The 20,957-nt window shown below is 39.1% G+C and overlaps 2 protein-coding genes across 3 annotated transcripts; one reads left to right on the top strand and one right to left on the bottom strand.

Annotated features, from left to right (window-relative positions):
- Positions 1 to 919: 919 nt before the first annotated feature.
- Positions 920 to 20,553, bottom strand: rnf207a (ring finger protein 207a). Its single transcript, XM_087840909.1, has 20 exons — positions 20,539 to 20,553; positions 20,415 to 20,452; positions 20,018 to 20,208; positions 15,380 to 15,512; positions 14,656 to 14,800; positions 14,230 to 14,311; positions 14,023 to 14,098; positions 12,986 to 13,111; positions 11,549 to 11,595; positions 10,261 to 10,333; positions 8,955 to 9,023; positions 8,545 to 8,613; positions 7,502 to 7,608; positions 4,613 to 4,790; positions 3,885 to 4,070; positions 3,554 to 3,605; positions 3,352 to 3,469; positions 2,728 to 2,820; positions 1,793 to 2,209; positions 920 to 1,686 (listed from the first exon to the last, which is right to left on the bottom strand). The coding sequence occupies exons 3-19, from the start codon at positions 20,206 to 20,208 to the stop codon at positions 2,083 to 2,085; spliced, it is 1,872 nt and encodes a 623-aa protein (XP_087697035.1). The 5' UTR covers positions 20,415 to 20,452; positions 20,539 to 20,553; the 3' UTR covers positions 920 to 1,686; positions 1,793 to 2,082.
- On the top strand, positions 16,106 to 18,297 carry zpr1 (ZPR1 zinc finger). 2 transcript variants are annotated; one of them, XM_087840908.1, is made up of 2 exons: positions 16,106 to 16,138; positions 16,261 to 18,297. In XM_087840908.1, exon 2 carries the CDS (start codon positions 16,347 to 16,349, stop codon positions 17,604 to 17,606), a length of 1,260 nt encoding a protein of 419 aa, XP_087697034.1. In that variant the 5' UTR covers positions 16,106 to 16,138; positions 16,261 to 16,346; the 3' UTR covers positions 17,607 to 18,297. The 2 variants fall into 2 exon arrangements, with proteins under 2 accessions (XP_087697034.1, XP_006782988.2); XM_006782925.2 differs by having other exon boundaries at positions 16,109 to 18,297.
- Positions 20,554 to 20,957: the final 404 nt, after the last annotated feature.

The raw sequence follows: 20,957 nt of genomic DNA on the forward strand, positions 1-20,957 counted from the left end.
AAGTGCACGTCTGTATGCAGCATAATTAAGACTTTTAACTGTATTTTCACCCTCATTATAAAACCATGTGGTTTTATTCTTAATCTGCTCTATTTGCACTAACTGCATTCATCTTATTGTCATACATTTAAATTTCTTCCCTGACCCAATTTCTCCTGAATCATTAAACTTTCATTTTATCTTTTCCTTCTCTTCCATCTTTAATGCTTTTTTTTTTCTCAATTACATGTTGATTAGGGTTTGAACATTTAAAAAATGGAGTTGTGAAGGCAGCATATCCTGTTAGTGTCTATACGAGCACTTCCAGTAAAATAAATGGCTCTCTCTTTGCAGTCAAAAGAGAACCATCTCTTTCCATCCAAATGTGGTATTAATGCCCCTCAAAAATATTGATTTTTTTTTTCATGATGTAAAATGGCCTTTGGTTTTACCCCCGCCCAACCTACAGTAGGTGAGGAAGCACAACTCTTAGGGAGGGAGAGAGAGAATAATGAATAGTGAACATGAGCCTTGTATTTGGATGAGTGCAGATGATGAATGACCAGAGGGAGGAAGTACAGGACCAGAGCAGAAGCACAGCCATTTGTTACTCTGCTGTCACAAATGTATTTTTAATGAATTTGCACCTCTGACTCTTCTGCAGAGCAAGACTGTTCCTTAAGGCCAATGTGACCCCGATATTTCCTCTGAAGTGGTGGCTCTGAATAAACCCACTTTAGCTTCTCCGGTGTAATGTAAATAACCTTGTCCTTCTGTTTGCTCAAACCATCAGTCTGGCTCCTCATTATTATCCGTACCTGTGCCCAGAATAGTTTCTGTGCTGGTAGCAGGTGTGGCGGTTTCACCTTGAATTACTACTTAGTGTGAAGCTCTGTATTACTCAACTATGTTGTTTTTCTTGGCAGATTAAAAGTCCTTTGAAACAACATCATTTACACTCCTTGACTTATTTATTTGATTTAAAATTCAAATTGTTCTGGTAATATACTGCGTGGAAGCCCCTCTAGATCACCCAGCCTTTTCAGTGAAATGTAAATACTTTCATAAGCCAAGTCTTGTCAGTTTTATCATGGGATTTGCTTAAAATGCCAGCGTGATTAATTAAGAAAAGATACAAGGGAGAAAGAAGGGCAGGAGAACAAGTAACAGTGTAAAAGTTTTCTACCGCTTTCCTGCAGGGCAAACACCTTAAAGCATGCCGCTGACACTTATCTGTGATGAAGTCCAGAGGCAAACCAAGAGGAATATATTTCATGCAGCAGTACAGAAAGCCTTAGTTGGCTGGCATATTGGGGATGAGTATGATGTTGGAGAAAGCTAGCAGGAGATGGAGGTTAAGGCAAGGCCAGTAACATTCACACTCCTCTGCCATTACAGCTCTCCTGCGTTTTGCATGTGGATGTTGAAACTGCAGGCAAAAAAAGAAAAAAGCTCCACACACAATCCTGGAATAGACTGCCCCGTTTTACGTTACGCCGATGCACGAGATGATACACATGATCAACATGTGACCTCAGCTGACACCAAGAATGACACACACATCATTGCATTTGCTGTGTTTCATCTGTGCTGTCACGCCGGTTCAACGGTCTTCTGGGTAATCGGACCCAGGCAGTCATCCATCATCAGCCTCCACAGGAAATGTTTTATGCAAAGAATAGATACCAGAAAATGCAATTCCACACACTGTAAAAAACAAACAGACAGAGCGATAATTCACAGTCTCAGTGTACTCATCATTCTAACAGCAACAACACAAACAGAGCAACAAAAGGCCATCCAGAAACGTCACCTTATTCACTCTTGTTAATGAATCCCATGACAGCTCTTTATGATATTGTTGTATTTGTCCACATTGAATAAGGAGGTCCTGTAAGTCAGGCTCTGACAGGTGTGAGTCCTTGGCCTCCGTGTACATCCACTTAGTGTCAATCCCAGCGCTCACCTTGGAGCTGTTGACAGCTTCCTGCTGCTGAGAAAATGTCATGGTGTGGACAACCATGAGAGTCACGTCCCATCCTGTGCTTGTCATGGCTGAATTAAAGCACGCCGGTGCAATGAGTTGGTGTTTATGAAGGCATCTCATTGCCGCTGGACGCCTCTGTGGGGCCCCTCTGCCTGCCTGTACGGCGGGTCTTGACAGGATTCTCCCTCGAGCATCAGTGGGCGGCTGTTCTTGTCTCTGTCTTTGACACAAGTCTGGTTGTCACTGTGAATGAAAATAAATGACGATGCTCACCGTAAAACCAAACACATAAATCTTTTTGATGCCAGTGACTACATTTAACTGCATATATCACAACATTTTTGGTGAACATAAACAGAAATACAGATAATTGTTTGATTTTACTTTTATATGTCATTTTAATAAGAGTGATGAAACAAGACATAAACATTTAAATGTTTCTTGTGTGTGTGTGTGTGTGTGGGGGGGGGGGGGGGGGGGGGATTAGTTCTACAAATGAACAAAAAAAGCCACAAACCCCACACAAAAAGTTCCCTCAATCACTCAAACCTTTGCATCAAAGGCAGAAAAAATCCTCAGAGACTGAAGAATTTTTCCTGAGGTTTAAAGTCCTTAAATTAAAGTACATATAATCTCTTATTCACAAAACAAACAAAATCTTTCATGCTGTGTGGCAGCTCTTTTAATCTAGCTGACAGTTTCTACTTAACATGAGTCTTCAGCTAGAGAAACCCTCTGTTAATCACAGCAAATATCAATACCTCTCTTGACAGTCTTTTGTCATTGTGCTGTCTTCATAGATTTTTTGCATCGTCTCGGTGCGGTCATCGAGGTGCTCTTTGGGCCCTTGAAACCTGCGAGACACGTTTTAAGAGATGTTTACCAAAAAAATCACACACAAACACAACATAACTCTATCCACAGCCTTTCCTAATAAGCCTGTTTGTTTTTTTAAAAAAATAGGTCACAAATGTTTTGCATGTAGTGGGGATAAAGATACACGTCTACATTCACTGTGAATAAATGTCAAGGTTTTGCATTCGTATGTGTGTCCAAAACTTTATATTTTAGGAGCTCGTGCTCTCTGTCTTTATGTAATCACTGAATCGTTGCACCCTTTCTTACATAAATTTGTGGATGAAAAACTTTTATGGATATTGTGTTACTTTCACTCTTTATAATTTACTTACTTTCTGAAAGCTGATTATTTTTGCTGGAGCTTTCGTGTTTGAGTAATGAGGCTGTATCGTGTTGTATTTCAAAATAAAAACTTTATACTTGCGGGCTGTTTTTTGCTGCAGATTGATCCAAACTTTGTTAACTATCAGTGAGAGCTGCCTCTGTGTTGCCAGACATTGTAGTCATCCACTTTCTTAATACAACACCTGGGCTCAAGTCTCTCTTTCACTTTAGCAATGGACAGGATGTAGGGGCTGATCTGTCTAGCGATGGTGGTGAGGTAAGAGTTCTCCTGCTTCAGCTGCATCAGGTCCTGAAGCTGGGCTGCAGTCAGTAAACAAAGTTAATTAGACCTATTAAAAAAGATTCTTTAAATTTGAATTTTTGTTGTCATTATTGGGGACAAACCTTCATAGATCTCCTGCTCATTCGTGACCCTCTGAAAAGTCTCATCCCACATCTGCAAAGAAAAGGTGCAAAGTAAGCTGATTCTCACAGAGCAAAATGCTGCAGGAACTGCAGTTGGTTCACTCAAGGGATACATTGGCATTTGCAGTTTTCTTTTTTCTTCCGTTTGCATTCCCTGTAGTCTACATTTATGACAAATGGGTGAAAACTAGCTTGTTAATATGTAATATTTAGCTAGAGGTACCAATCAAGCACAAATGTTGATAGGTTTTAATCAGAAGTGCCTGGAAGAGGCAAGAACATACTAAATGTCAGGTATCACCTGGCGCACCTCTTCAAACATGACTCTCATAGTTTCTACTGTGGAGTACTGGGCAGCTATCTGACTGTCAATGTGTAGCGATCTGTCCAGGATCTCCCCCATTTTATCTGTGTTGATGATGGAGTGGTGCTTGGTCAAATCTCTGTGCAGCTCCTGGACCTGGTCCTTCAGATTCTGCATCTCTGTCTGCAGAGACTATAAACACACAGACATACACATATATAGGGCAACCTGTAAGAACTTTCCTTCAAAATGATGGGTGTACAGATGCCTGTGAAGTGCAGCTGAGCATGAAAAACTTGCTGCTCTCTACACAAGTTGAAAATGATCTCCTGGTGGAATTTATGCTGCTGTGTTTCACTGCTTTACTTTGTGGGCTCCTTGTGTACTGTTGCGTATCTCAGTATCTCAGTGCATCCAAATTCAGGTGATTTATAAAGTAAGTATAAAACGGTAAAATATTTCATTTATCTTTATAACTGATATACCCTATTTTCTACTGATTACAAAAGCCTACTAAAAACAACAAAACATCTTTTTTATATTTAAGTAGCTGTAAGATGATGGTTCTCTTGTAACCATCATCTTAAGAAAAGAAGCACCTTTAAACCTCTTACTCCTTGGTGTAAGTATAATTAATTGTGCAAACTAAAATATTTTTGGACCTAAGAATTGGGTAATTACCACAAATCCTAAAGGTGAATCCACAATATTACAGGTCACACATATCAGCTCACCCTGTAGGCGTTCTCATAATTGCGGCAGTGCTCGGTGAAGGGTGTTTCCCTGCCCTCGGCCAAAAGAACCTTGGTGCAGATGTTGCGGTGAGAGGTGGGCCTTCGCCCAAACGCCGAGCCCAGGGGCATCTCACTAAGCGACGGGGAGCGACAAGACACAGTGAGAGGGGACTGGAGCCTGAAGAGACAGGACAAAATATATTACCACAATATCTTATATTAAAAACAAAATTCAATTCTTAACAGTTAAATTAGTTAATAAGTCAAAACCTATAATATGTTTACATAATTTATTATAGATTTTGTGTGTTTTGGTGAAATAATTAAATCAAAAACTGTGCCAGAAAGTCAAGAGAGTCTGTAACCTTTACAAAATTTACTACATGCAAATATAATCCATTTTTGGTTCTATTTCTCTTTCATTCTTATTTTGTGTTATAACTTTATCATGCTACACATTTTTAAAGCATATTCAAAATGTATAAGTTAGACTAATTTATAAAGTCTCCTCTTTGCTTCTTCTTCCTTGGTACTTTGTAAGCCGTGCCGACTGTAACTCAAAGTTTTAAACATGTAACCTCATCGGTCACTTAGATTTATTATTGTAAGGTCTACCTTCCAATATAAAGCACCTTGAGGTGACTGTTGTTGTGATTTGGCGCTGTATAAATAAAACTGAATTGAATTTAGAAAGTATGAAAGTACAGATATGTAAGCTACCAAAATCAAGTATCCACTATATCTTACTAATGTCTTTGGTGACAAACATACATTTTTACATTTTCTTTCCATAAAATACTGCAAAATTTGGACAAAGCAGACCAACTGTTGCTGTTCATATTAAAAACTAACCACAGAAAAAAAGACAGACAGCGACAGTAAATCCGCAGAGGAACTGTTTAGAAGTTGTCACTATCATGAGTGCAGTCATGAGTAAATCAACATAACTGCTGTCACTCAAAAGAGTAGCGTCTTATTGTCATCACTTCTCTGAAAGTGTAAAGGTATGCAAGCACAGCATGTGGTAGCGCAACTAAACCTGCTTTTATCTGGGTCCTGGTAGGACCATAATTTTGGCTTCATGCCTAAAACAGCATAAACAATCAGAAAAGCGTTTTGTGGTGGGTGAGGTGTGAATGGATTACTCTCACGTTTCCATCTCCAAAAATCCAGGCTGTGTCTCAACACAGCTGATTAACGACTTTGACAGTACTAAAGCAGCAGCATTCTTTGCATGAAAGAACTTACATGTACGACTTCACTGAGCTTCTGTTCTGTGAAATTATGATAAAAATAGGGCCAGCCAGCTGGCTGTCCACCAATCCCTGCTTGCTTTGCATCCTGCATTAGAAGCATTCAGACGCAACAGCACATTCAGCTGAGTAACAGGCTACACCATGTGGGTGTTATTTTGAACTACCATATGGTAAAGAAAAGCTAATTTATTCCTCTGTCTCTGAATTGAGGTACAAAGTAAAGTTCGAAGACTGATCAGTCAAGCACCTTGTGTAACCGCTGCCATCCTACAGTGCCACAGGCTTCAATGGAAATGTACCCACGAGTGCTAAAGCCAGGCTCTGATTCATAAACAAATTTAGCCAAATCTACACAGCAGTGGTGACTTAAAGATAACTCCAAAAGTTAAATAAATATTCTGGGCTTACAATGCAAGTTAAGGTATATGTTATATACTCAAAAAGAAATTACCTGCAACCTGGTGGCCTCTTACTCCTGCCTCTTTGTCCAGAGCTGATGCAACAGCAAACTTGTCTGAAACATGTATTTCTCAGTCTGCTCTACACGTTATCCTCTGAACATCCAGCCCCTGTCCTCCCAGTAGTGACGCCAGTTAAAGACGTCGCCCGTGCTAAAACAGTGACATCAACGGTCTGGAACAAAACGGTCGGGCGGCCCCTGCGTGCCAACTTACAGATGAATCCGAGAGAGTTCTGTGAAACCGGGATAAAAATAGTGCCAGGCGGCCGACTGACCACCAATCCCTACCTACTTTGCATCTTGCATTGGCAGGGCGTTAACTAAATTGCAAAGGAGAGTTGTCAGTATGTTGGCATTAGTGGGTGGGCTTAAGGACCTGTGAACAGTTGCGAGACACTGATGTGGAAAGAAAATGATCAGGGGAGTTTGTGTATGTGGATAATGACATAAAGCAAAACAAGAGAGGACTGAACTCTTCGTATTTTTATGGGTAGCGGCATGTGTCATTGTAATGTAATTACAATGTATAATTAATTTTATTTCATATTTTACTATTGAGAAGCACTTTGGTGTACCTCTGGTCTATAAATGTGCTATATAAATAAAGTATCGATTGATTGATGACTCATATTTACTGTTGACTTAATATGATTTCAAAATGAAACAAATCTGTTTTGTAAAAAAAACAAACGCTCTTCTGATAATGTAAAGCTTGAGGAAAAAAAGAGGAAAAAAATCACTATGCAGGAACTGTGAGCACGTGCAACCACTCATGCATCCTTCTCCTGAATGTTATCTGGCCACGGCACGACCAGACCTTTTTAATACAGGACGAAGGGCCTCCTGTCCAGCCTCCACACGACAAGGTGAGTTACATAAATATATCAGCGTACACAGCTTACAGACAGATGAAATAACTGCCATAGTGGCAGTCAGCACGGCGCCTCCTTTTGTCTCACTGCAGTCCATGTGCACTTGCAAAACATTTGGGGATTTTGAGTTTGGATGCTTCACAAGTGTGAAATTTTCTGCCCAGACTTTTGTTTACTTGGAAGAATACGAAAGATGCCGTGGAAATATTCAGTTGGTGAAAGAACAATGTAAAAATAAAACTCACAGGAAGGGATCAGTTAGTGATTACATTTAAAGTGGTTCTAAGCCAAATGATCTTACCGTATTGCAGCACTTGTGGAACCAGTGACAGAAGGAGGGCAGCGTGGTCCTATCTGCAGCAGAGGCTCTAGACAGCGAGCAAACTCACTTCTGTACTCTGTGTTGATCTAATGGAGAGCAGAGATAATGTCACTCAGCCTTATTCGGGTTAAAAAAAAGAAATAAGTACTTTAAGATTATACAACTTATTTGAAAATGCATCTGTGGATAATACAATCATAACACCCATGTCTCCATCACAGATCTTTTTATATGAGATATATTTGTTAGCATGTATCTGTTGCTTTAAATATTAAGATTACAGATATAGAGACACAAATGGCAGAAACACTGCAGATATATTTCCTCATAGACACACCTCCTGCTGTCTGCTTTGCTGATTGGATTTATGAGATTAAAAATTATGTGAATCTTCACCAAACCAGGAAATGTCTTTTGAGTTCACAAATCTACATACTGAAGCTCTCCAGTTGCCTTGAGATGATTAAATGCCTCACCCAAGAAGTGTTACATATTTCTTTTTGCTTTCCTAGATTATAATCTATCTGTTTAATAACCAAGTGGCTTTTAATAATAAGTTTTAATAGCTCTTCCTGTATGAGTGATGTTTATTGCTGTCTGCAGCATTTGTGTTATGTATTTCCACATATAACACAAAAACATCTTAGCCTTGCTTGCTGGAGTGTACTTACTTAGTCCTTTGCTATGTTTAGTCTTGCCGATGTAAAATTCTGGGTAATTTATTAGCCCATGTTTTGTTCTGATTCATTTATCGTGTGTCCTCTGTGCTTCTGTCATTTTGCCAGCTATTTCTCTTCCTTATTTAATCTGTTGCATTAAGCTATCAGAGATCCGCAGACAAACTGTGTTGTGTCACTTATTAATAAACAAATATAGTGCACGTTAAAATGCCAAAAACTTTATATAAAAGAAAAAGTAGTTCTGACTAAAAAAGAATAACAGATTAAACAACTAAAGGCTCCAGTGGATTGCTTTCTCAGTGTAACCTTTTCTATGTCTGAATGAATGCTGTTCCTACTCACTTTGCTGCTCTGCACTGGTTTCAGTCGATGAGGGAGCTTCACAATCCTCTTCAGCCTCTCCATGAGTTGCTGTGTATGCAAGAACATCCAGGTGTGATTCAGTGACCTGTTTAACCTCCCCAAGACACTGTGGACCTCATCTATCAGCCTATTCAGTGCAGCTAATACTGCAACTTTTCTCTTGCCAAGAAAACTTCCCCAGAAAGAGCAGAGCCCTTTGTGTACGCAGCAGACAGGGCAATCTCCTGTTATTAATCCATGCTTCTTCTTCCATACTCACTCATTCACTGTTACTTTCGTACATCTTATACTGAAGGGCTGTTTTACTTTATTGCAAAAAATACTAAAATACTGTCAAAATTATGGACATGGATCACAGTTTCTGTTCACCCAGTCTTTGCTATACTTACATAGCCCATATCCAAAAACTCAAACTTGTTAGCCGAGCTGAGGAAGGCTGAACAGGTGACAAGGTGGACCTTTAAGGATGAAAAGTTAAAGATTAGAGTAAAAAAAAACAGATGCAAGAAGAAGAAATTTGCAAATGTATACAGATCTATATAATACAAATCTACTGAAATAACCTATTAGCTGTTTTGTTTTTTACTGTTGCTTTTATTGGCTGCTTGATTTGTTTTTGAAACATAAACTGTTTTTTAAGTTAAAAAAAGAAGGTGTAATGGGATGAAATTCTAACCCAGAATGTTTAAAAAGAGAAAACCAGAGCCTTAAAAGTCGAAGAATTTTCCCAGTTCAAATACAGTTAAACACAAGTAGTTCCTTGTTGTAAAAAACAGTGATGTATTGTTTACTTTATAATCTTTATCGTATGCTATCAGCTGTTTTGTTACCACCGTACTGTTTTTATTTCTTTATTACTGTTTTCCTTTAGTTTTGTGATGTAATTTTCCATAAACAGATTCTATTTGGTTGGCTTTCACAATATGTGACACGACGTCAGCTTTTACAGCTTTTACCCGAGTTTTTGCACCACAAATTGGAGTGCTGCTAACATTTTAACCACTAAATGTATTATGAAGATGAAATAATAAATAATAATCATCACAACCTTTTTGAATTAATGATTTAAAACATAATGTATTACACTATAAAAGTTTACATTACATTAATGTCAATATTTTGTGCAGATACAGCCGTGATAGTATTAAACTGTATTTATAAAGAAAGGTTTTTGTTGTTTTTTTTTACAAGGTTTCTTGTATTTAATTTGTTAGATTGTGCCTTTAAAATGTGACAAGTGTTAATATGTGACCAGGTGGGAGTGATACTCGTCACACAATTGCCACAGCCCAGTGCATGATGGGATTGACACTGAAGGGGCATCTTGTGTATTCTCTCAGAAACCTGCAACTTTGATAAAATCTCAGCATTTGATTCATTTGTAACCACAGCTCAACACTGGCTAATTGAATATGTCATAGTTAAATCAAAACACATCATAATAAGTTGATTTATTATTAGAATTATATGCAGACAGATTTTTTTACTTCACTGCATTATTGCAGTACAATCAGGTAATTCAAGTACCTTTTGCTCATATTTTGCATTTTTACTCATTCTTTTACTAGTTCTGGTATTTGAGTATTTTATGTTGTTCTGTGTGTACTCTTAATTTATTAAGGATCCTAGTATTTTCTTTCAAGGTCTGATAGTTGTGGAGAAACAGAAACATTTGTCTACTTTACAGCACTTAACCTGGAGGGTAGGTAGGAGTGCAGTAAGGTGTGACAGTTGCTCCTTCAGTGCTTTCTCCTTCTCCTCATGTTGGCTGCAAACACACAAATGCACAAATATGTAAGACTACACCTTCACATTCACGCTTGCCACAATACACAGAGGAATCAGCTCAGGAGGTGCAACCGCAAACAACATACTCCATATTTCCAGGAGCTAATCTATCTGTCTTTTCTTGTAACAAACACACAAGCACAGATGCTGGCTCAGATACACAAAGCCTGACATAAATAGCCTTTAACACTCTTCCGGGAAGGCAGCCGCTGGCTGGCTTCCAGGCAAGAAGGAGACAGAAAGAGATGGAGGACATCGGCCACAAAAAATCTCATTAAAGATCCCCACAGAGTGCAACTTTATACACTCACCCACTCAAATACATAAAATTGTTCCCATTCAATCATGCACACGTATACATGGAGTGCTTGGAGAGGCGAGCAAAAGTGCTTGCAACGTTTTCCAGACAAAATAAAAACCTGGATAAACACAAATTTAAGTTTGCGAGTTTATCATCAGTTGGTGATAAGCCATTAGTCTTTCATAAATTTTACCTGATATGCAGTTAATTGAACCAACGTACTAATTAGCTGCAACAGTGGCATTTAATCAAAGTTTACTGATTCTAATATAAATCTATTTGTAATTATTTTCGTGGCATAGAGTCAATGTTAAATAGTTTGAGAAACAAAAGTTCTGCACAAGCAGGCAGCTAAAAAGTAAATAGCAAAGTGGGAAAGAAAAGATAATATTCTCAAGACAATGTATTATATATTTTCACTTGACCCATCAGTCGTCGTAAATATGTTCTGTTTTAATGCAAAATGTAGAAAATCTACAGACAGCTTCTAGGCTTTCCCGGAGCAGTTGCTTTTGTTGATATCATAGACTTCAGTAAGTCTGTGATTTACATATCATATATGTGTTTCCCAACACTTTTCAGTTGGCCTTATTTTCATTGAATGGATGCAGACACAAGCTGCAAACATATAATCCTACTGAAGTGGTTTAAATTCAGCTCCATGCTTTGATGAAAATCATCCAAGAAAAGGTGTTCGGTGCGGACAGAGATTATTCCAGAGCAAACAGGGCACTGCTATTTATCACCCTGAGCACAATGCAGCATGATACAATGGAAAAAGGTATCAAGTCATACAGTGACAGTGGAATAATGGCATTCGGCTTCGTAAATATTATGACACAAACTGTGTGGAACAATGTAAGAAAGCTAACTCTTTATAAATGTGGTTTTTACCTTTGAGCTGCTTTTAACAGGATCTTCTTCCTCTCTTCTAGTTTTTCCTGTCACATCAGAAAAGAGAAAACAGACTCTTTTATCCACCGTAAAATAGCCTTGAGGTCTCTAACATTAATTTTCAACATGTAAAATCCACAGTGTGCTTTCTGTTCTGTTTGATTGTGCATTTTGCAAATAAAATTCACTCTTCTCTCACACTAAGGTTAACAGAGACATCCAGTGGCCAAGCAGTGCTAATGGTGCCAGAATGTGCCATGTGTTATTTCTGTGAAGAAGATGATTAATAGAGGTGGGAATCACCATACATCCCACGATACGATATTATCACAATACTTAACGCACGATATGATATTATTGCAATTTTTTAAAAATATTTTGTGATATTCAGATTCTGTACATAAAGGTAAACTTTATCAATATTCATTTTATCTAATATCAAAGTCTCACACTCAGTCTTTCTCTCATTTCAGTGAGTCAGTCAGTTTTATTGTTGACAAACTGAACGGTTTGTATTACAGTCTAGTCCAACTTAACTGAATGCAACCATCTGGTACAATTATAGCTATTCTGAACTATGCAATTTATGAAAACTATGCAGCCCATTCAGCAACTGAAGAATTTGAAAGTAAATTAAAACAAAATATAATTTTACATTAAATAAAAAAGTTTTAAACTTAATTAAAATAAAACATGTCTTAAATTAAAATAAGTAAACTGTCATGTTTATTGCTGCCATAAAAAAAGTTAAACACATTTGGACAGTGAAGGAATGTCAGGATTCTTGCTCAGAAAAAGGATCAACATGCTCTGAAGTCAGAGCAAAAATTTTTGTATCAAAATATCGATTTCTGCTGTCCCTGTATCGATACATTATTAGCAAACAAAATATCACGATACTACACAGTATCGATTTTTTCCCCCACCCCTAATGATTAGGGCAGATGGTTAAATCTAAGCAAACTATCTGACAGCCATTCAGTTAGTCCAGATTAGTCCACTTCTCTGCAACTAATTTAATCTAAGCAGACCTGACACATTAAATCCTGGTAACCCAATGGATCATGTGAACATAATAAAAAACATTTGGTGTTAGAGATGATCTCTGCATTCACTTTAAACCCAAAAATATTTCTATAGACAGATGTTTAGAGACAGTTGGATCTTTTTCCAGTAAACAATTTTAAGATTCAAAGAAGAGAACAGGGCAAAACCCTTTTTCTAAAGCTAAGGGATCATTTTACACCTCACCACACCTGTCATCACAGCGCCTGTTGTGGTTACAGTGTTTAAACATTCTGATGCGTCATCATCAGAGCTAGACTGAAACACTGTCAACACATTCAAATAAATATTTGTGTAAGCAGTTTTCTCTTCCTACAGTTGGCTGGGGAGGATAAACAACAGCAGCTGAATAAAATCGGATCAATATGTGACCTGCAAACTGTTGAACAGACTGCAGATTGCGTTCTCTTCTTCCTCCACGTTCAGACACACTTCTCCTAGCATAGCTCTCAGCAGAAGGATCGCCTCTCCAGTTGAAGTTTGCAGTTCCTTTACCACCTACAGAGGGAAAAGAGCGCTTGGTGACAATCGTGAGCTTTTTAACAACTTAATTAATGGGAATCATCTTTTATTTCAGGGAATGCAAGATCGTTCAATTGATTGTAGCACTTGATTGTACAGATATACTTAATAAAGTCCTTGAGATTTGGACTGGTTTAGTGTAGCTGTTTTTTTTTATTGCCCAGTTCCAGGTAAAGCACACAAAACACAACAACCGCCCTTATTTCTGAAATATTTCCCCAAGCACCTTCAAGCCTGAGGACATGGTTTCTCAGCCAGGCTGGGGATCAGACCTGAGGCAAGAGGAGTTGGGAGTTTAAGTATCTTCGGGTTTCGTTAATATGTGAAGGAAGAATAGAGCAGCAGACTGATAAGACCTCTACTCAGAGTAGAGCCTGTGCACCTCCTGATCCAATGGTGGTTTTGATATCTGACTAGGATGGATCTGATCTTATGAACCAGAACATAAAAGATGATGTCTCTCAGATGCCTTGATGAAAACATCTCTTTACAGTCTTAGTTATGATGGTGGAGGCGTGTTACAGGGAAGATAGAGGTCTGAGGAACTATGCTTGAAGTGCTTGTCCTGTAATCTGGACCAGGATAAGTGGCAAAAAATGGATGGACATACTGGAAATACTTTACTACTTGAAAATGTCACATATATGACTCTACAGTTCTATAGACTTTGGGCATGCAAGCTTTTCTTGGTAAGCCCAAAAAATGGGCAGTCAAATAGAAGCACAAATTAAAATGTTATTTTAATGAGCTAAACAAATTTTGGGAACACCTGCACCGCATCTCACATTATTATCAACACTTCAGAGTACCTGAATTATTCATAATGCTTTTTTTTTTTTTGCCTTGAGTGTCATGAATATGTAGATGAACAAACAGGACTCTCTCACCAGCACAGCCTGGTCCAACATCTCACAACCCTGCACGTAAGCAGTTTCAATATCAATGCAGTGACTCCGACTCTCCCTGGGGAAAACACAAAAACACACCTGAATTAGCATGGAGAAGAGAAGAGAAGAGAAGAGAAGAGAAGAGAAGAGAAGAGAAGAGAAGAGAAGTTCTGACAATCATAAATTTTATGCAGCGGGTTCACTCACACTTGCATGTCCCTGAAGCATTTGATGCAAAGCATAGACTTATTCTCTGTAGAGAATAGGATGTAAGGTTCCTCGTGGAGAGCTGCGAAGAGACAAAGATGCCTTTTAACTTCAGCTCACAGGAGTGCCAGAGTTAAAGTACTGCTATTCTGTTATTCTAGTGGGCCCTATGTAACAAATAAGGTTCATAATACAGGCACAGGTTGCTGATTAAATTTAAAGACCACACTCATTCTGACTGGGGTGTTAACACCACTCCTTTTTATGCTGCTTTTAAAAATTACCCACCACTGCGTGTGAGAGTATGATTAACATGTAGCCAGGAAAATTCAGCCATAGCACTGGAATAACTACAGTTCTTATGAACATGTTTCTACACAGGTGTAATTGAGCCTCGTAGGTGAGTAAATTACAGGTGGCACTCACAGCATTTCCTGTGTTTGGCTTTGGTGCGTTTGGCCAAGGACACAATCTCATGGTGGGAAAACATTCTGGCCTTGTGTGTCAGCTCCCTGCAGGTGGCGCACAATGGCTGGCTGCAAGTGTTACAGTAGTACATCACCCCTGTGTCCTGTATAAATGAGAATATTTAAGAATGTTTTAAAAGATTTATGAATATGTTTTATATTAAAATTTTCACTGTTGTACTCGGTGGTCATTTAGACTTTCATTTAGAGAACATATATTATAGGAAGAATGTGAGCAGCATTAAAATTGCATGTGAAACATCAAAAAATTAAAACTGAAAAGCTGAAGTGAAAAATTTTGAAGTTCTACAAACACTCCTGCAGAAATTAAGAATTCAGCCCCTTTAAAAGCTGCATCCCTGTTAGCCTTTGGTTTCTCCTATGCACTTATAAAGCCCAAGTAATAGGTCGCCTGTCTCCTAATATGTGGCTATGAAATAAGCATGCCATTAAAAGGGACTGTTTTGGATCCTGGTAAAGCTGGCTGGGTTAAGCATGTGAACCGTATGTTTTAAGGCTATTTACTGCTGGATTCAAGTGAGCTTTGAGGCTATTTACTGCATGCCCTTCTCCTGGCTTTCCTGTCATAATAAAGACTAAAGAATTGGAAGCCTTTAAGAGAATGCAGGTAATATCCATGGGCTCATTTAACATGAATTAATGTTGGTCTGTTAGATCAGTACCTTTTTGTTGCTTTCCTGGTCACAATTGGCACACTGCACCGCCTCCTCAGCATCTGCATTGTTGTCAACAAGAAACCTCAGAAGACGGTCCTCTGGTGGGAGGCTATTATTCCCTTTTACTATAGATGGGTATCTGTGGCAAAGACAAACAGCTTAAAAAAATATGTTAAGAGGAATCATGAAAGTTATCTAGAAACAGTATTTTGTGAATTTTCAAGTTCACTCCTGCTGGGAATCACTAAAACAATAACGACACAGTAACATGCAGCTCTTTTTAAACTATAATCTCTGCAGTCCAGAGTTGTCATCCAAAAAAATGCAATAAAAAAGGGCCTGACTGTCAGTCTATATCAGAGAATAATTTCATCAGTTTGCAAATCGTGACAGTGTTTTTACAGGAGGCTGTGATTCAACACATAGTAATTTAAAATCTGTATAACATGCAAAAAACCCATTCCATCTTGCACAAAATCTGCTAAATCAAACATGTGGAGCTACCAACTGTGGTGACCCCTTGTGAATAATGGAGCATCTAAAAGTAGCTTTTAATGTGATGCAGCACAGAGTAAACACACCCCTGTCCCAGTGATTGATTGATTGATAGATAGATAGATATTTCCAGTGATCTGCAAAAATATAATTTGGTGCAGTATTGCAGCAAGCCTGAGGGGGCAGCACTGGAGACCTAAACACTGCCGCTGTCACCGTCGAAGAAGAGAAAGCGGAAGACTGTCAAATAAACGTGCGCTGTAGCGGAAGGTTGGTGGTGTGTTATCTGGAAATTTCTAGCAAGAGCTATCTCTGTAGGGAAAACGACAGCGTGTGTAACCTTGTCTACAAAGCGACGTTATAGTCAGCGTTAAACATGTCTGTTATTTCAGAGGAACATGTTCGAGGTGGCAGCGTTTTCAAGGATATTAGCGCAGACGACGACGACTGGCAGCCCACTGAGATCGAGAGCCTGTGTATGAACTGCTACAAGAACGGTACAACACGTTTGCTTCTGACCAAAATCCCTTTCTTTAAAGAAATAATTCTGAGCTCCTTCAGCTGCGCCAACTGTGGCTGGACAAACACTGAAATCCAGTCTGCGGGTCGGATTCAAGAGCAAGGCGTGTGTTACACGCTTAAAGTCAAAACAAAAGAGGACCTAAACCGGGAGGTTGTAAAAGCAGACAGCGCGACCACAAGGATCCCCGAGCTGGATTTTGAAATCCCTGCCTTCACTCAGAAGGGCTCTCTGTCTACCATTGAGGGTCTTTTAGACAGAGCAGTGGCAGGATTGGAGCAAGACCAGGCTGTGAGGCGAGCCACACATCCTGAGGTGGCTGAGAAGATAGAAGAATTCATCCAGAAGCTCAGGAAGCTAAAAGAGGTTGAAAATGAGTTCACCCTGGTGATTGGGGATCCATCTGGGAACAGTTTTGTGGAAAATCCTGTAGCACCGCAAAAAGATGAGGCTCTCACAGTAACCACCTTCAAGCGGACAGTCCGGCAGGATATACAGCTGGGAATAAAGGCAGATGACGACCTGGATGAGGAACCAGCGGGCAACGACCTGGAGACGATGAGAAATGAAGTTCTGACATTCAACACTAACTGTCCCGAGTGCAACGCACCAGCCTCAACCAACATGAAACTGGTCCAGATCCCCCACTTCAAGGAGGTAATCATCATGGCTACTAACTGTGACAGCTGTGGCCATCGGACCAATGAGGTGAAATCAGGTGGAGCGACAGAGGCGCTTGGCACCAAGATCACCCTGCACATCACCGATCCTTCAGACATGACCCGAGATTTGCTGAAGTCAGAGACGTGCGCCGTCATCATTCCAGAGCTGGAATTCGAGCTGGGGATGGCAGCCCTGGGTGGGAAGTTCACAACTCTTGAGGGCCTGCTGAAAGACATCAAAGACCTGACTGTCTCCAAAAACCCCTTCATCTGTGGGGACAGCAGCACTGCAGATCGGATACAGAAGCTGCGTGAGTTTGGAGAGAAAATAGACAAGATCATTGTAGGAGAACTCGATGTCCATGTCATCCTTGATGACCCTGCAGGGAACAGCTATTTACAGAATGTCTACGCTCCGGAGCCAGATCCCGAGATGACTGTTGAGAAGTACACCCGCTCGTTTCAACAGAATGAAGAGCTGGGACTGAATGACATGAAGACTGAGAATTATGAAGAGAAAAATAATGTCCCAGCAGTACCTGGAGGGACTGAATGAGTTTATCTGTGCTAATTAATGTCCAAAAAGAAATCCCAGTATAATTAAGTTGCTCCATATTTTCGGCCACTTTGACTCATTTTAAGTTAAACACTGGGTGAATACTCCCTTTCATTGGTATGCTGATCAATGAGAAGAATTCCAAGTTTTCTAAATGTACTTTAAAGGCATATAATAAGTTGTATAATAACACATTAAAATGCTGTTGTTAATCGTACATCCTTGATGACTTAGTGCATTCTTGTGAAATCCCTGAAGATGGCACTGCATTTACTCAGATTAAAGTGATGTTTTCCTTTTAGTAGGCCACTTTCTGTGTGACAAATGTATTTATTTTGACACCTGTAAGTGTGCCATCGTCCAAATACTGGTATTTAATTGGCAGTTTGGCTCTGCTCTTTGATTGGCAGATTTGACTCTGAAAGATGAATTTTACTTTTTGTCATTACCTTGAGTCTGAAATACAAATTCTCACTTCACTCATTTTTTGGTAGTGTTCTCAATTTATTGAACTTTAAACACAACATTTTAAACTTATTTGTTTAGAGATTATCAATATTTATTTTTTTTATAGCGTAAAATATCCTATTCGCCCAGTATTAACTGACATGGAATAAACTGCAGCAAATTTCTAATTTCAAAGGTTGAATTGGAGTGTTTATGTTTGATTAAGAAATAAATTTGAACTGAAGAGCGATTAGTTGTCTATAAACCAATTAAATTACCTTACATCTAATTAGTACTGAATAAAATTACTACCTTGGTAAGAAAGTGTCTTATTTTCACACACCTTTTTAAACCTAGTTGTAGACCCCAAAACTTGTTTCACTGATTTTTTTTTTAACCTGTTTAAATAAAGTGTTTTTAGAACCCTCTAAACCAGTTTCCTACACGTGATTCAACCCAGTCCCGTTTTTAAAGAAATAAATACAGGACTGGGTTGAATCACGTGTAGGAAACTGGGTTAGAGGGTTATAAAAACACTGTACATGCAGATTGAAACCCAAGTGCTGTATGACCACATGTAGCCAGTTTTTGTTACATTACCACATCTGCACAGGCCCGTTTGACTTAAATATCGTTCTTCTCGCCTCCACTATGAACATTTTATCTAGTTTTCATACCAACAGGGATCCATTGTGTTCTACTAATAGAGTTGTGAGTTCCTAGATTATGTGGTTCTTGAGTGAGCAGCTGTTAGCTGATGGAAATAGCTGCCAGACAGTGGGCCCCTGTATCCTGAGCTCAGACAGCAGAGCAAAGTGGCTTTGTGCCCACTGTGTTATTACTGTGAAAAAACATATGTGTTGGTATTACTTTGACTTTTACTGTTGACTATATAATCTGATGCACCTCATGACAGTTAAACTAGCTCTGAGGAAGTTAGATGTGGGGTTCCACAGTCATTAATTTTTCAAGGGAATTGTATTTTAATAAATTTACATACCTCATTGGCAGTGTAATATGGGTATGTGTAAAGAATCAATATAAATTCAGATATAAACCCAGGGGAATTTGATATACAATGTTTTGGTTTTTTAAAGCAGTTCCGGGTTTGAAACTACAAGAAAGTAGAAAGCATCTCAGAATAATTAAAATACTCTCAAATTCATCACCACTATATCTGATTCAGATGCGTTCTGACACAGTAGAACAAGACTGATATAATCACTGTGTATCAGAGGACCTTTTCTATGAACCCATGCTTTGATGAGGGAAAGTTAATACTGCAGATCTGAAGGTGACTGTGAACCACGGGTCATTCCTTAATAAGATATTAAATGGACTGCTATCATGTGACTTCTTTTGATTGTCCTAAGCTGTTAGCACTGCTGCCAAATACCGGTATGCTTTGTTTGCTTTGTGACATGGCTTCATGGAAGTTGCAGCCCCTTTGCGTATTGGGGCCAAGGGCTAAATAAGAGACTGGGTTGACCCTGCAGCTGCTCCAGCCACTCAGTTCTGCCCTACCCACACCAGGCCAGCAGTGGGTCATAGCAGCACCCTAAAAAACAAAACAGTGAGACTTGATGTTCTTCTTCAGTCTCCTGCACAAACCCAAACAATCTATTTTTTAATTTACATGGAACCAATCCTGTTGAGCAGCGCTGCCCAAAATCCTTGAGGTGTTTTCAAGAAGTAAAGTTATATTTTCTTATAAGAATCCAGTTTTTATCATATTTTGACAGTTTTACTCAACTTTCTAATACAAATTATAAGTAATGTTGCTGTAAATTGTGTAAGGTTGTAATTCAAAATGAGAGTGTCTTTAAGCCACCAAAACCACAAGTCATTCGCTTTGGTGTGATGTGGAGGCTCAGGTCTCCTAAGCACATACTAAAACACCATGTTTGACTTATACTTTCATAGTCTAATTTGACCATGACGAACTTCAAAGTGCCCTCTCTTACCCACAGAGGGGGCAGCTGAGGCGATTGTCAATAGTCCGACCTCTCAAGCAGCGGGCGCAAAAGATGTGGTAGCAGTCCAATAAACATGGGGACTGGTACTGCTCATGGCACAGGTGACACACCAAGGGGTGAACATTAGCACAATCCACTTTACACAGACTGCCCAAGTTGTTGAAGATTCCTCCTGCCATCTGGGAACAGAGTACATGAATAACAACAATCCTTTAGTTTGTTCTTGGAACGGCCTTTTTTTAAGACTACAAAATCACATTACTTTAAAAAGCTTTCGATAGTGCTGTGTTACTGAATTACACCCCAGAGACCAGGCCAAGTGTGATAATGAAACACTTTGATCATGATCATGAATAATTAAACAAGGACAACATTTATCGCTTACCTTGTCAGACAAATAATACCAGCCTGTAAATTCGGTGACTATGCACAATCCACAGATTATAAATATATAACATAAAAATAGGATTTCATCACTAACATTATATCCACTATCGAACTAAACTTACTGTAAATGTAGTAGGCCGGTCTGTGGAAAGCACAGAGTGGCTCTGTCTTACCTTTTAGTGGTGCTATCAGCTACCCACAGCAGGAATGACAGCAATGCAGAAACTCTTCAATAGTAGGGCGATGGGCTCTGTGTGCCAGGCAGCTGACAGCACACACACACCTCATGCCAGCCCCCACGTGTTGCCAAAGTGCAAAAGGGAAATTTAATATTGCCATCCCACACAGACTGTAACAACAGTTGTCCTATTTCTAATGTCCTCCTGCTCAATCCCACATGTTCATCTGGAATATGTACATATATTTATACAACCTACTCATTCACATATAATCTGTAGACTCAAGTAAAGTGCATTATTCCAAGGCCACGTGTTTATATGTATGTATATAGATAGATAGATAGATAGATAGATAGATAGAT

The sequence above is a fragment of the Neolamprologus brichardi genome, chromosome 5 (genome assembly GCF_056152115.1).
Source record: "Neolamprologus brichardi isolate AB-2024 chromosome 5, ASM5615211v1, whole genome shotgun sequence".
Lineage (NCBI taxonomy): Eukaryota > Metazoa > Chordata > Actinopteri > Cichliformes > Cichlidae > Neolamprologus > Neolamprologus brichardi.